This window comes from Bos taurus, chromosome Y (genome assembly GCF_002263795.3).
Source record: "Bos taurus isolate L1 Dominette 01449 registration number 42190680 breed Hereford chromosome Y, ARS-UCD2.0, whole genome shotgun sequence".
NCBI lineage: Eukaryota > Metazoa > Chordata > Mammalia > Artiodactyla > Bovidae > Bos > Bos taurus.
In genome coordinates this window covers 17,422,039-17,435,026 of record NC_082638.1, presented here as the reverse complement: position 1 = coordinate 17,435,026, position 12,988 = coordinate 17,422,039, and the positions used below count along the sequence as shown (strand labels likewise).

The following is a 12,988-nucleotide window of genomic DNA, read 5'->3' as shown; positions in this document are numbered from 1 at the left end:
GGTGGAGGGTCAAGAATTCATTTTTTCATCATTGGACACATTGACCACCTGCCTTGGGAGGAGCAGGTTATTGGTAATTCAATACACCAATCACATGTTGTTGCTTGAGCTGGGAGCTTCATTCTCCCCACCACCCTTCAGAGATTCTAGGACTCCCACACATTTCTGAGAGCGTCTAGATGTCCTTCATATTGAAAGAAGTTAGGGTATAAGCAAAGCCAAGCGATCTGGGTCCAAACTTCTCAATTTGGGCCACACTTTCAAATCTCCTGGGCTGTGATTCTTAACCCTCAGTGAATCTAAGGAATTGCTATGTGTTTTGTCCAAAAACACATTCTTGTCCAACAGTTGTAGGTCTGAGTTTCTCACAAGCTCCAGGTGTTGCCCAGGCTGCATAAAGTGTCATATTAAACAGTGAGTATTAGACAGCTTTTGAAAAGTACTGATGTTCTGGTTGACTCTGCCAATCTTACTCCATACCCACAGAATCAGTATCTCCAAGAAGTGGACCAGGGAGTCAATGTTATTAAAGGTCTCAGACATTTCTAAGGAGCAGGTATATTGCAAATGTGCAGCCAGGCAAATCACCCCACCATCAACCCTGTTTTGGGCTTTACTGTGTCCTGAAAATTCCATATGTTGAGGGGACTTTCACAGTGGTCCAGTGGCTAAGAATCTGCACTTCCAGTGCAAGGGGCTGGGCTCCAGTCCCTGGTCAGGGGACTAGATCCCACATGCTGCCAGGAAGACCAAAGCCCCCATGTGAAACAACTAAGACCTGGTGCAGTCAAATTAATTAATTAATTAAAAATATATCTGTAGAAGTCCTAGCACCCAACACTTTGGAATGTAACCATATTTGGAAATAATACCTTTAACAAGGTGATTAAGTTAAAACAAGGTCACTAGGGTGGGCCCTAGTCCAATCTGATGGTTCTCCATATAAAAAGAGAGAGGGGAATTCCCTAGCAGGCCAGTGGTTAGGGCTCAGAACTTTCACTGTCAAGGGCCCAAAGTCAAATCGTGGTCTGGAAACTAAGACCCAGAAGGGAAGCATCACAGCTAGCAACAAAAAAAAAAAAAAAAGAGGAAATTAGGACACAAAAGACATCAAGGATGCTTGGACATAAAGGGACAGGAGGACACAAGAATGCAGCTGTCTATGCATCAAGGAAAGAGACCTCCAGAGACACCACACTGTCAACACCTTGATTCTGGGCTTCGGGCCTCCAAAACTGGGAGAAAACAGTTTTCTGTTGTTTAAATCTGAGGTATTTCTGGTGGCGACCTTAGTACCCTAACACATTCTTTAGATCGGGAGTCCCTAGAGAGGGCTCACCTCAAGGACAGGCAGGATGTACACAGGTGATGACTCAACTCCCACGTGACTCCCACCCATCAACAAATAAATGCCCACCCACCCAGATTTTCCAGGAGGAAGCCTGCTCCTGTGAAACACTTCTTGCAGACCATTGCTGCTAAAGGTCTCCACCCAACTCTCTTTCTGGCCCCAACATCTTTTACTTCTCTTCTAGACTGTGAGGGACAGAACCTTGAAAACAGAGTGAGGCCTGTGCTCAAACCATCCTGGATGTGAAAGGGAGTATGTCTTTTAATGAAAAAAAAAAAAAGGAATAAAACCCCAGAGCTGTCAAGCAGAATACAATGAAGCTTATCACCAGATGTACCAAAAAGCCTTCATACGTTAGGTTAGGAAAAAGCAGAGGACATGAGTTCAATCTCTTCTGCAGGTAAGGTTTCCAGGAATGAGGACAGCATGATTTCTGTAGATGGGTTGAGAGCAGGTGAATTTATTGAAAGGCATTTGAGTCTGTAGCCAGAAGAGGAATATGAGTGGAGGGGGTATGTCATCCTTCATTTCCCTCTACCTCCAGAAGTTTCTACGATATGGGCCATGATCACAGGGCTCCCAGAGATCAGGGAGAGAGGAATGTTTGGTGACTTCATCAAAGCCTGACGCATAGAAGCTGCCTTTCAGAAGCCAACATCAGATTTCTGGGCCATCTGTCAGGCTCAAGAAATGACCTACTAGGAACTCTCTGGTAGTTCTGCAATGGTGAGGACTCTGTACTTTCACTGATGAGTGCATAGATTCTATCCTTAGTTGGGGTTAGAAGCTGCAAGCTTCATAGGCTGGCCAACAAACAAAACAAAAAAAGAAAGACAGACATGACCTATTCCCACTTTTCCTTCCATGGACAACTGCAGGGTCAGCTCCAGTGCAGGTCCATTGCTGTGGTCAGGGAGGAAGCTCCCCGAGGCTTGTGACCATGGAGAGACATGTGATCAGCCTGAGTGTCCACCAACAGGGCTGGGCACCTCACACCAACTGAGCACCTGGTACCCAGTAGGAGATCAGCCCTACAGATAAGGGCTGTATGAGAAGTGGACTCTACAAGGTGGCCAGAAAGCACACCTTTCAAGAGGGCACTAATCCAGGTGGCCAGCCTGTTCCGATTTTATCCATCTCTAGGGGAGAGCCAGGCATTTCCATTGTTCTCACAAACCTTTTCCTCTTCTACTCTCCCTGGGACATCTTTATATCAAGAGATTGTTGTTGTTCATTTGCCCAGTTGTATCTGAAACCCCATGAACTGCAACATGCCAGGTCTTGCTGTCCATTACCATCTCCTGAAGTTTGCCCAAGTTCATGTCTATTGCATTGGTGATGCCATCCATCCATCTCATTCTCTATCACCCTCTTCTCCTTCTGCCCTCAATCTTGCCCAGAATCAGAGACTTTCCCAGTGAGTCAGCTGTTGCCATCAGATGATCAATATAGTGGACCTTCAGCTTCAGCATCATTCCTTCTAACAAGTATTCAGGGTTGATTTCCCTTAAGATTGACTGGTTTGATCTCCTTCTTGTCCAAGGGACACTCAGGAGTCTTCACCAGCACCACAACTCGAAGGCAAAAATCTGTGGCACTCTGCCTTCTTTGTGGTCCATCTCTCACAATCGTACATGACCACTAGGAAGACCATAGCCTTGACTATAGAGACCTTTGTCAGCAGAGTAATGTCTCTGCTTTTCCACACACTAAGTTTTTCACAGCTTTCCTGACAAGAAGCAACTGTCTTTTGATTTCATGGTTTCAATCACCATTGCAGTGATTGCACAGGCCAGGAAGAGGAAATCTGTCAGTACTTCCACCTTTTCCCCTTTTATTTGCCATGGAGTAAGGGACCAGATGCCACAAACTTAGTTTTTTTTAATACTTGGTTTAAGCCGGCTATTTCACTCTCCTCCTTGATCCTCACCTCATCAGTCCAGAGTGTCTGGCTTCTTGCTACTTCTGCTCTCAGTTCTAATTCGCTTAGTAAGAAATCGTAAAAGGATGGTTTCACAGGTTAAATGCAAGGGTGGTACAGAGAGGGACTGAACCTTAATGGACCATGACACATTGCAAAACTCAATGACAACTTGCACCACCTGCTTACCCACATTATTAAAGGTAAAGTGAAAGTGTTAGTCAGTCCTGTCTGATTCTTTGTGACTCCATGTACTGTAGCCCAACAATTCCATAGGCTCCTCTATGGAATTATCCAGTAAAGAATACTGGAGTGGGTAACCACTCCCTTCTCCAGAGGATCTTCCCGATTCAGGGACTAAGCCTGAGTCTACTGCATTGCTGGTGGGTTCTTTACCATCTGAGCTACCAGGAAAGCTCAAATCAAAATGATACTAATTTCTAGGACATTCCTAGATTAAACTTTGGCTGGTCCATGCTGGTTTCAGCTCCACTGGCCAGAAAAAGTGGTGTAGTTGGAGCCCTCCACTCTGAAGGGGTGATCTGATTATCACTATTTTGTTTTAGTTACTAAATATCTCTGAATCTCAGAGGACTAGGTCTAAGCAAAGAGGTCTGATGGGTAAAGAGAATTTGTTAAAAGCCTTAATGCTGTCAAATTGGCAGATAACCAGGATTTGGAGGAAATTTTATCTTTACCATGTGGCTTAAGGTAAAAACGTAAGGATTAAGATTTTTTAAAAAAAAGGTACAGATGAATCAACACTGAAATACTCAACTCAGAAGTGACTTTTTTTGACAATTGGGAATGGATTTCCATCAGCCTTTGAACAAATAATTGTGTGTGAAAGTTTTTATTAATATAAAAACAAAATAAAACCTGTGGTAATATTAGTGGCATAAAAGCACACTTAGACAATGGATTCAAGGATGTTGGGTTTTCTCTTAGAAAATGGAGGCTTCCCTGGCAGCTCAGATGGTAAAAAATCTGCCTGGGTTAGGACGATCTCCTGGAAAAGAGAATGACTACCCACTGCAGTATTCCCACCTGTAGAATTCCATGGGCAGAGAACGCTGGGAGGCTACAGTCCATTGATTCCCAAAGAATCAGATCCAGCTGAGCAGTGGGAAGGTGGGCACGGGCTGGTGTGTCCCAAAGGCTCCAGATGGTCTGCTGGTGAATATGCCCCAGGACTCCGGGCCTGACGTTGTACAGTGAACCCATCTTGGCACTGCCCATGGCCCGAGATGGAGGTTTTGCATCTGCTGGATCCACTGAGGAAAACCCCAGTGGCTGGGTGGGGTTAGTAGTAGGGGTTCCTTGGAAGAAGATTCCCACCAGCGGTGCTCACTCCTGGACACTTAGTTCAGTCCAGGCCCTGAGGATGCACCTTGTATATGATGACAGATTGAACAGCCTCAGAAATAAGTGAGGAGGTGGATGCCCTGGAAATGAGAACCACAGGGAGTGGAAAGATGGTGCCCTGAACTCCTTTAGCTGATCCTGGCCTATCAGAGAGCATCTAGGCCCCACTCATGCTCAGGCCGTTTTATAGAACCACTAACAGGAGAGTCATGAATTTAAAGGGGAGAATCATGGTCACAGGTCACAGAGGACACCAAATGATTGACATTGAAGTTCCCTTTATTTCTTTGTAACAATCCAACAGAGGGGTAATGACCCCATCACCCTACCAAGCCCAAAATTCCCCCTCCAAAAATCAGATTCACATTTCTAACTGTGTAGGAACATATCTCTCCAAAAATCCCACCAAGCCCTCCCCCACTGCCCACTCTAAATCACTTTCTCCTGCTTACACTGAAAAATTGTCTGAAACTGTTGTGTTCATTCTCAGCCTGCCACTCATGAGCTGGGCTAGTCGGGCAAGTAGCAGGGGCACAGGATGGGCTCGGTGTCATAGAGGATCTGGTCACCGCAGTGTGGACAGGGGCTGGCGCTGACCCAGAACATGCTGGACCGCCCAGACTTGCACAGAAGCTGCTTGAGCCGGGCATGCAGCTGAGCCAGAAGGCCCAGGTGCAGGGTGCCATGCACATCCTCATAGCTCTCCAGGGGTGCAGGGTACAGCACGTGGCTCAGCTTACTCAGCCCCATGGTGTGGTGCAGCAGGCTCTCCAGCACAGCCATAGAGATAGGGTTGCCACAGAAGCTGAAGGTGGTGAGCTGGGAGCAGCCGCTCAGGGAGGGTAAGAGGGCACTGAACTGAGAGTCCATGATGCCGCACTCATCCAGGTCCAGTTCCTGCAGGGTGGCTGAGGTCCTCTCAATCAGGACCTGCAGGGACTCCAAGTTGAGGCTGGTCAGGTTGACCCCGCTGAGGCCAAGGTCCTTCAGCAGGCTGACGCTCGGGCACTGCGACAGGTATGTCAGGTCTGACTCCGAAATCAGGCAATTGGTGATCGACAGGGTCTCCAGAGGGGTGTTCAGGCACCTGAGGAAAGACAGAGCAGTCAGTGTCAGGGGCAGAGGGATATGGGGAGGAGAGGCCCCTTTCACAGGAACACAGGGGATCTCACTGGCTTGGAGCTGGCCTCTCACCTCCTTGACAGGAAGGCAGGGGTTCTTCCAGGGGGAAGGTCATGCTCATATGGTTATGACCTCCCCCTGCACAAAATGATGAACTATTTTTAATGTGGGAAACAAACTGTAAACAAAGATTATTTGCCTATTTCAGCTTACTAGTATCTTGTTCACAGGAATTAAGATGTTTGTACAGGACACGGCTAGTTGAATTCAACAGCAGGCTGGATGCAGTAGACATGGGCTGGTGGGTCCCAGCAGTTACAGACGATCCCTGGGTGCATATCCCCCAGATATCCGGGGGTCACAAACCATCCATCATCACCTACAATTCATCCATCATCACCTACAATTCTTTGTCATTCTCTGTCATCGTCTCAGCTAAGACATCACTCTCTCGGAAAGAATTCCCAAGGGCATCACACCTGACCCCCACTATGCGGACTCCCAGCACAAGTCCCATTTGGCAGCATCTAACCTAGGCCACGCCTCTGACCCTAACCAGGGAGGTGACCTGACAAGAAGCCCGGGGACAGAGCGGCCATACCGTGAGGACTTCCAAGTGGCCTGTGCACACTGGCCATGTCCCCAGCAGGCACAAATAGACACCCCGATGGTAAAGAAATGAAAGAGGCCAGGTTTTGCTGCAGAGCTGGCGCCACACCTCACCTGAGCACCTGGTGCAGGCGGCCCTCGAGGAAGGAGATGGAGTCCAGGTAGAGCTCCTGCAGGTGGGGCAGGTTCAGGAACTGTGCACTGAGCTGGTTGACGCAGTTCTCCTGGTCCGGGGTGGTATGTGGCAATATGTGGATGCGAGACAGCAGCAGCCGGCGCAGGTTGCCCATCCGGCCCAGGTGCGGCAGGAACCTGCTCAGCGTGGCCAGCTTCCAGATGCAGTTGACCTCCAGGTCCTGAATGGAGTCCAGCTGCACCACCTTCAGGATCTTCCTGATGCTCTTCATGGGCATGGTGAAGATCCTCAGCTTCTGGCAGCGGATGTGCAGCAGCTTCCCCCTCTTCTTGGCCTTCTTCAGCAGGTAGCTGAGGGTCTCATCCAGAGTGTCCTCCTTGATGCACAGGTCGACCAGCACCTCCACAGAGGCCTGCTCTGGCTTCAGCCCCGCCTGCGCCTCCACCCTGCACCTCTTCTGCATTGGTTGGGCTGGCTCAGGCTCCAGCAGTGAGCAAACACTGACCTTCATCCCGGACCACAGGGTCCAGAAGTCCTGGTGGGTTTTCCGGCGCAAGTCCAGCACCTGCAGCTTCCACCGCCTGTGAGGCCGCAGGGGAAAGGCTGAGCCATGCAGAGGCCAATGGGCACCAGGACCCCATGAGTTCTCTGCACTCCACGTACCACAGCTCCTCTGGCTTCTAGGGCCCCCTTGGTTCCCACTTTAAGGGATAATGGGGGGTGGCCCACATGCTTTTTCTGCCCTCTCCCCCTCAACCAGTCCTATACATCCAATTGCTTGTTTCCATATGAGTCCTCATCCACCTGCCCTGTCTGCACCTTGCTTACACCCCCAGGCCTCACCAGTCTGCCAGGTTGACCTTACCTGGGGCGGACCTCCTGAGCAAGCAGGACATCCAGACCATCGAGTGCTGCCTGGAAGGTGTCCAGATGAGGCTGGTGGTCTTGCATCAGGGCCCCCAGTGGGAGGCAGGGGAAGGGCCAGGCCTGCACCATCGCCTTCAGGGCCTCTGTGTGCCTTCCAGCAAAGGCCTCCATAAACAGTGGTGGAAAGAGCTCGATGGGCAGCTCCTCCAGAGCCATGATGGCCAAGACCTCATTGCGCAGCAGGCACTGTGCGCCCAGCTCCAGGAGTCGGGGTGGGGCCTGGACGTTCATCCTGAAGAACCTCCTCTGGAATGAGTCCTGGGAGGACGTCAGAGAGCAAGGGCATGGGAGTGGGGGGTGGTGTTTCCTTCTCTGGTCAAGGAACCGGGGAGACCCTGCTGTCCCTCCACCCTCAGGGAACCAAGGCAGGGTCAGAGAAATCCTCTGGCCACAAAGTCACAGCTTTTGTCCCACCAGCACATGGACAAGCATCTCTCCAGGCAGCAACAAAGGGACAAGGTGACCTCTTGCTCCATCCCGTATCTCCTGGCTGCTGCATTTAATCCCAGCCCTACTGGCCGGTAGATACCTAGGAGTCTGACAGCTGACCCCACTCTCTTCAGAGAAAGCTTCTGATTATTACTCAAGGGCTGAAAACAGGAATCAGGAGTTTAGCCCAACACAGCCTGTCTCTAAACTCCAACCAGTAACTCACACAATGAGTGCTGTTAGGTCACTACATAAAAAAGTCACTTTCACTGGGTGTCTCTTCTACAAATGTTATTACCATTTGGTTCAGTGGACCAAAGCACTCGCATTCAGAACAAAACCTCCACTCTTTCAAATATTCTACAGATTTTTTTTTTTTTTTTGGTATCCCATGGGATTAAAAAAGTCTTTAGCTTTTAATACAAAAAGAAACCCCCAAAATCCTTTAGGCTAGTCAAATCACAAAACTGTAAAATAATATGAACTATAATCACTGGTCTCAAACTAAAATGTAAAATGTCACCCAAAAATTCCTCCTAATTAGATGTCTTTCATTAAATCAATTCCAGGAACTTCCCTGAATTTCAGTGTGGAGGACTTTATTCTTTCACAGCAGGGGCATGAGTTCTATCCCCATCAGGGATCTATGACACCAGATGCTGTTCTGTGTGGCCCCATCCCCTAAATCTCACCCCACCCTAACCCATCCCTCACTGCCCCTACCCTGTCAAATTTTATCTAGTTAGGAAATGTTGTAATGATCTGTACAAGTGGAGAAAATCAGAGAAGCAACCAAACTGTCTGGGATAAAGGTAAAACTGCATGTAGAAGGAAAAGCAAAGTATACAATTGCCAACGTGAATGGAAAGGCAAAGAAAATTCTCCACAGGATCGTGGCCTGCATGGACTGTCCCATGAAGACCCCAGCAGGTACATCTGTCAGAGCCCAATGCTCCAGCGTGGAGCAGTGTGCTCAGTCCGCAGACCCTCTTCTCCTTCCAGGACACAGTTTTCCGATTCTGGCTGAAATTTCCATTTCCAGATAAAGTGCTATCTTACTACTAGATTTCCATCCAGCTAAGGCTGAGTGGTTTTTGTTTTTGTTTTTTTACTTTCTCACTACATACAACTGATGGGATCCTGTCTGTTCACAATAGGTTACCAAAATATTTAAAAATATAAAAGAAGAAAACTAACCTGAAGGTACATTCGTTGGGGGAGTTTGGGCCACATCAAAATCAACCAAATGTTCACATTCAGACAGTTTTGTGTGGATGGTGATGTCACCCCAGAAATCAAAGAAACAAAGTAAGATTCCTGAGTATCACACTGTCACTTCTACACTGTCAGACAGTGAAACATGTTCCCGTTCACAGAGGAACAGAGGTGTAATGGAGGGATGATGGGTCCTCCAGATTTTGAGAGTGAAGAATTCCCTGGAACTGGTCAGATCAAAATACACCTAGGAGCTGGCCAGGAGAACAGAGGGACCAGACATTTGTAACAAAACCATGAAAGTACCCAAGAAAGTGTGCTTTGTTTGGAGGAATTCAAAGACTTATCTTAGCCTAGGCTTGTGAAATTGTCAGAAGAGGGAGTGGCTAAAAAGGGACCAGTGGATCCCTTACACCCAAGACAAACCCAAGATCCAGACTTCCTTCCTCCCTGGAGGCAAAAGGGCATTTCCTTTGTGAAGCTAGGCTATTACATTTACGAATGTGTTTTAGGAGAGGATGGAACTGTTTTGGCTGGCCAAACCTTGGACAGGCATTGTTTTGCCTGAAAGCCACTTATGGCTTAGGGTCGTGGGCTCTCCTGAAGGGAAATAAACGTGGGCCAAGGACATAAATCTGTGTCAGCAAATGGCTGTAAACCGGAGGCTCAGGGGTCCTCTGCACATCCCAGCCTGGGCTCTGTCCAGCGACCTGTACCCTCAACATGACCTTCAAAGGCTCCTTCCCAATGTAGCTGGGTAACCTGACCTTCCCTCAGTGCCAGTGAACAAGAAATCCAAAGCGCCTTTGAAACCGCCCTCCCGCCCAACCCCAACCCCTCTCCCTCCCTTAAGGCTCTCACTTACAGAGATTCTGATGGGAGCTCAACTTTAAGCCCACAAATACAATTCAGTTTTTCCTTTGCTCTGCATTAAGAACAGGTAGCCACACGGACTTTCTCCCTGGGGAAGTGCAAATCCTGCATCAAAGGGTCTGGGTTGAAGCCCCTTCTGGGCCGGCTGACACACTGGTTCTGTTGAGGTCTCAGAACACAGACAGATGGAACCTCTCCACGCCTGGCATTGTGATGCCCCAACAATTCTATATGGAAGGCAAGAAGGAGGCCTTCCCTGAAAGCTACTCTACAGTTTGTTAACTTCCTAGAGATGGCATTCACCAAATTCCCACCATCCCCATCAGCAGCCAGAGATGTGGGTGTCCCTTAAATAGAGTTAAAACCCCTAAAATAGGGTTAAGCTGGAATGTGCCTTAAGGGCACTTTGACTTCCGGCAATCACCTTGGCCAAACAGCTGCAGAAGCTCAAGATTAGCAACGAAGAGAATCATCCAGTCCCTGATTAAGTAACAACCATGAGGATGCTGGCACTTTCCACCAGTACTTCAAATAACTTTCAGAGAGAAGTCGAAATTCACCCCTGGTTTCCTTTCCAGCCTGGTGAGTGTGAGAAAGCCAAGGCAGGGCTCTGCCATGCTCCACGAAGGAGGAACTGGAAGGCCTACTTGGGGGAAGATGGACGAATGTGCCCCAGTGAACATTAGGAAGAGCTAGCTGACTTCATAGGGACTCAGGGAAACAGGAAAAAGCAGAAGTCTAAGCTTGGGATGTTTCCATGGGAACTCAGCATCCAGGAGATCTAAGGATGCAGGAGGGACCACTGTCTTCAAATGATCTAAAATCAAGGAGTATCAGTAAAAAGTTTTTTCTAGTGAGGCAGGGGACAGGCCTCTATCCACCCCCAGCTCCACAGAGTCTGTTTGTGCAGGGGACTCACTGAACACCGAAGCACTAGGGGCTCATCTGCATGAAGACGTGTTCTTCTTGCCCAGTGTCAGGTTTGGCCAGGACAACTCCCAGGACCCAGGCGTAGTCAACCTGGGGGACATATCTACCTGTTTTTGTGTTGCACAGGCTGGTGCAGCCACTGAGCTCATTTCGTCATGGGAAGAGCTCATTCCCTCTCTAGTGGCAGAATTCCTTCTGTGACTGCAAAGCATCTGCTCCCCAGGGCTTTCCTGGGGCCCTTTGGAATGAATCTGCACCCAAAGAGTCACTAGAAATGTTGGAAAATGACCCTCCCTGGCTTCTGGAGGAAGACCACAGCCTGGATGATCCTCAGAGGCCCCAGACTGACGAGAAGCCTTGGGGACCCAGCCTCCAGCAGCCGAGATCCCACCTGGAGTTCCAGTATGTCTGTCCTCCCTCCACTCTGGAGTCAGACCCCTGCTTACACTGGAATAGTCTACCCTCTCTATGAGACCTCTTTGCCTCTTTCTGTGCTTGGCTAGACAGATTCAATGACATCTAGACCTAAACAAAAGAGGCCCCCTCCTTCTTCCTCCTGATTGAAGACTTGCCAGATGTCTAGGTCACCCTAACTCTAACCAGTTACTCCCTAGGGTGGTGATTCTAGAGGCAAAGCAACAGTAGGATGGAGTCGGTGGGGGAAGGGAGGTTGAGGGCCCTATCCAGGCAGGTAGGACTGCAGCACTTGGCAGGGGATAGCCCAGAACAAGGGGGAGGCAGAAAATGACAGCAGAACTAGGGGCCTAGACTCCTGGCTCTCAGAGCTGCATCTCATTTTCTGGAGGGGTGTCAGGATCGCTGAGGGCACTGCAGCCTGCACTTGGGGCCTAGGAGTGCCCCGAGGTGGTAGGGACAGAATAAGAGAACAGAATGTTCAAACAGTTAGCTTGAAACTTCATTAGGGAACTGTAGATAGAGAAGAAACTTTATGGGGTTTTGGGAGACCACAATGAGACTAATGACACTCAAGAAAATAATGGGAAAATTCTGAAACATGCAGGCTTGCTTGACACATAAAGCAAAACAAATGCTTAGCATCAAAGCCAGCTTGGATTTCTTTTTTTTTTTTTTAATTTTATTTAATTTTTAAACTTTACATAATTGTATCAGTTTTGCCAAATATCAAAATGAATCCACCACAGGTATACATGTGTGCCCCATCCTGAACCCTCCTCCCTCCTCCCTCCCCATACCATCCCTCTGGGTCGTCCCAGTGCACTAGCCCCAAGCGTCCAATATCGTGCATTGAACCTGGACTGGCATCTCGTTTCACCAAGCTAACTTGCTTAGCAACAAAACCATGCAGCAGAAGCATGAGACATGGCCCAAAATAATCAAACTGTGGTGGCAAGAGACTTACATCCTGGCTAGTGAGCTCCATGAGTTAATAACCCCAGAAACATGGTCTTTGGCCACTAAGACAACTTCTTTCCAGAATGTGCCCCCAAACAATAAAACAATAGCAGAAAACAGGACCTACAACCTGCCCAGTGATCAACAACTTACTGCTGCTGCTGGTAAGTCGCTCAGTCGTGTCCGGCTCTGTGCGACCCCATAGACGGCAGCCCACCAGGCTCCAACGTCCCTGGGATTCTCCAGGCAAGAACATTGGAGGGGGTTGCCATTTCCTTCTCCAATGCGGGAAAGTGAAAGGGAAGTCGCTCAGTCATATCCGACTCTTCACGACCCCATGGACTGCAGCCCACCAGGCTCCTCCATCCATGGGATTTTCCAGGCAAGAGTGCTGGAATGGGGTGTCATTGCCTTCTCCAAATCAACAACTTAATGCCTCCCCAAAACAGGCTCTGTGCATACAAAACACTATCACTTTTGGAAAGATGACTTTTCAAAATGAAAGACCTGCATTGAATTGAGACCTGAAAATATTTTTCCCAAGTAATACTACAGGGAAGTCTAGTGTGCTGCAGTCCATGGGATGGCAAAGAGTTGGATACTACTGAGCAACTGAAATGAACTGAACTGAACTACGATATCCTAGCCTGACCATATAGAATGGACAAATAAACTTCCCTGCCCTACCTGGGGGAGGCACTGGTAATGGAAACATGCTGTCTACTCAAGAAAAAGA

General features: G+C 48.6%; 1 protein-coding gene across 2 annotated transcripts; it reads right to left on the bottom strand.

Annotated features, from left to right (window-relative positions):
* Positions 1-4,898: 4,898 nt before the first annotated feature.
* LOC132344482 (melanoma antigen preferentially expressed in tumors-like) lies at positions 4,899-10,110 on the bottom strand. 2 transcript variants are annotated; one of them, XM_059884093.1, is made up of 4 exons: positions 9,941-10,110; positions 7,370-7,689; positions 6,483-7,085; positions 4,899-5,724 (listed from the first exon to the last, which is right to left on the bottom strand). In XM_059884093.1, exons 2-4 carry the CDS (start codon positions 7,660-7,662, stop codon positions 5,148-5,150), a joined length of 1,473 nt encoding a protein of 490 aa, XP_059740076.1. In that variant the 5' UTR covers positions 7,663-7,689; positions 9,941-10,110; the 3' UTR covers positions 4,899-5,147. The 2 variants fall into 2 exon arrangements, with proteins under 2 accessions (XP_059740076.1, XP_059740075.1); XM_059884092.1 differs by lacking the exon at positions 9,941-10,110 and adding an exon at positions 9,058-9,118.
* Between the last annotated feature and the right edge of the window lie 2,878 nt (positions 10,111-12,988).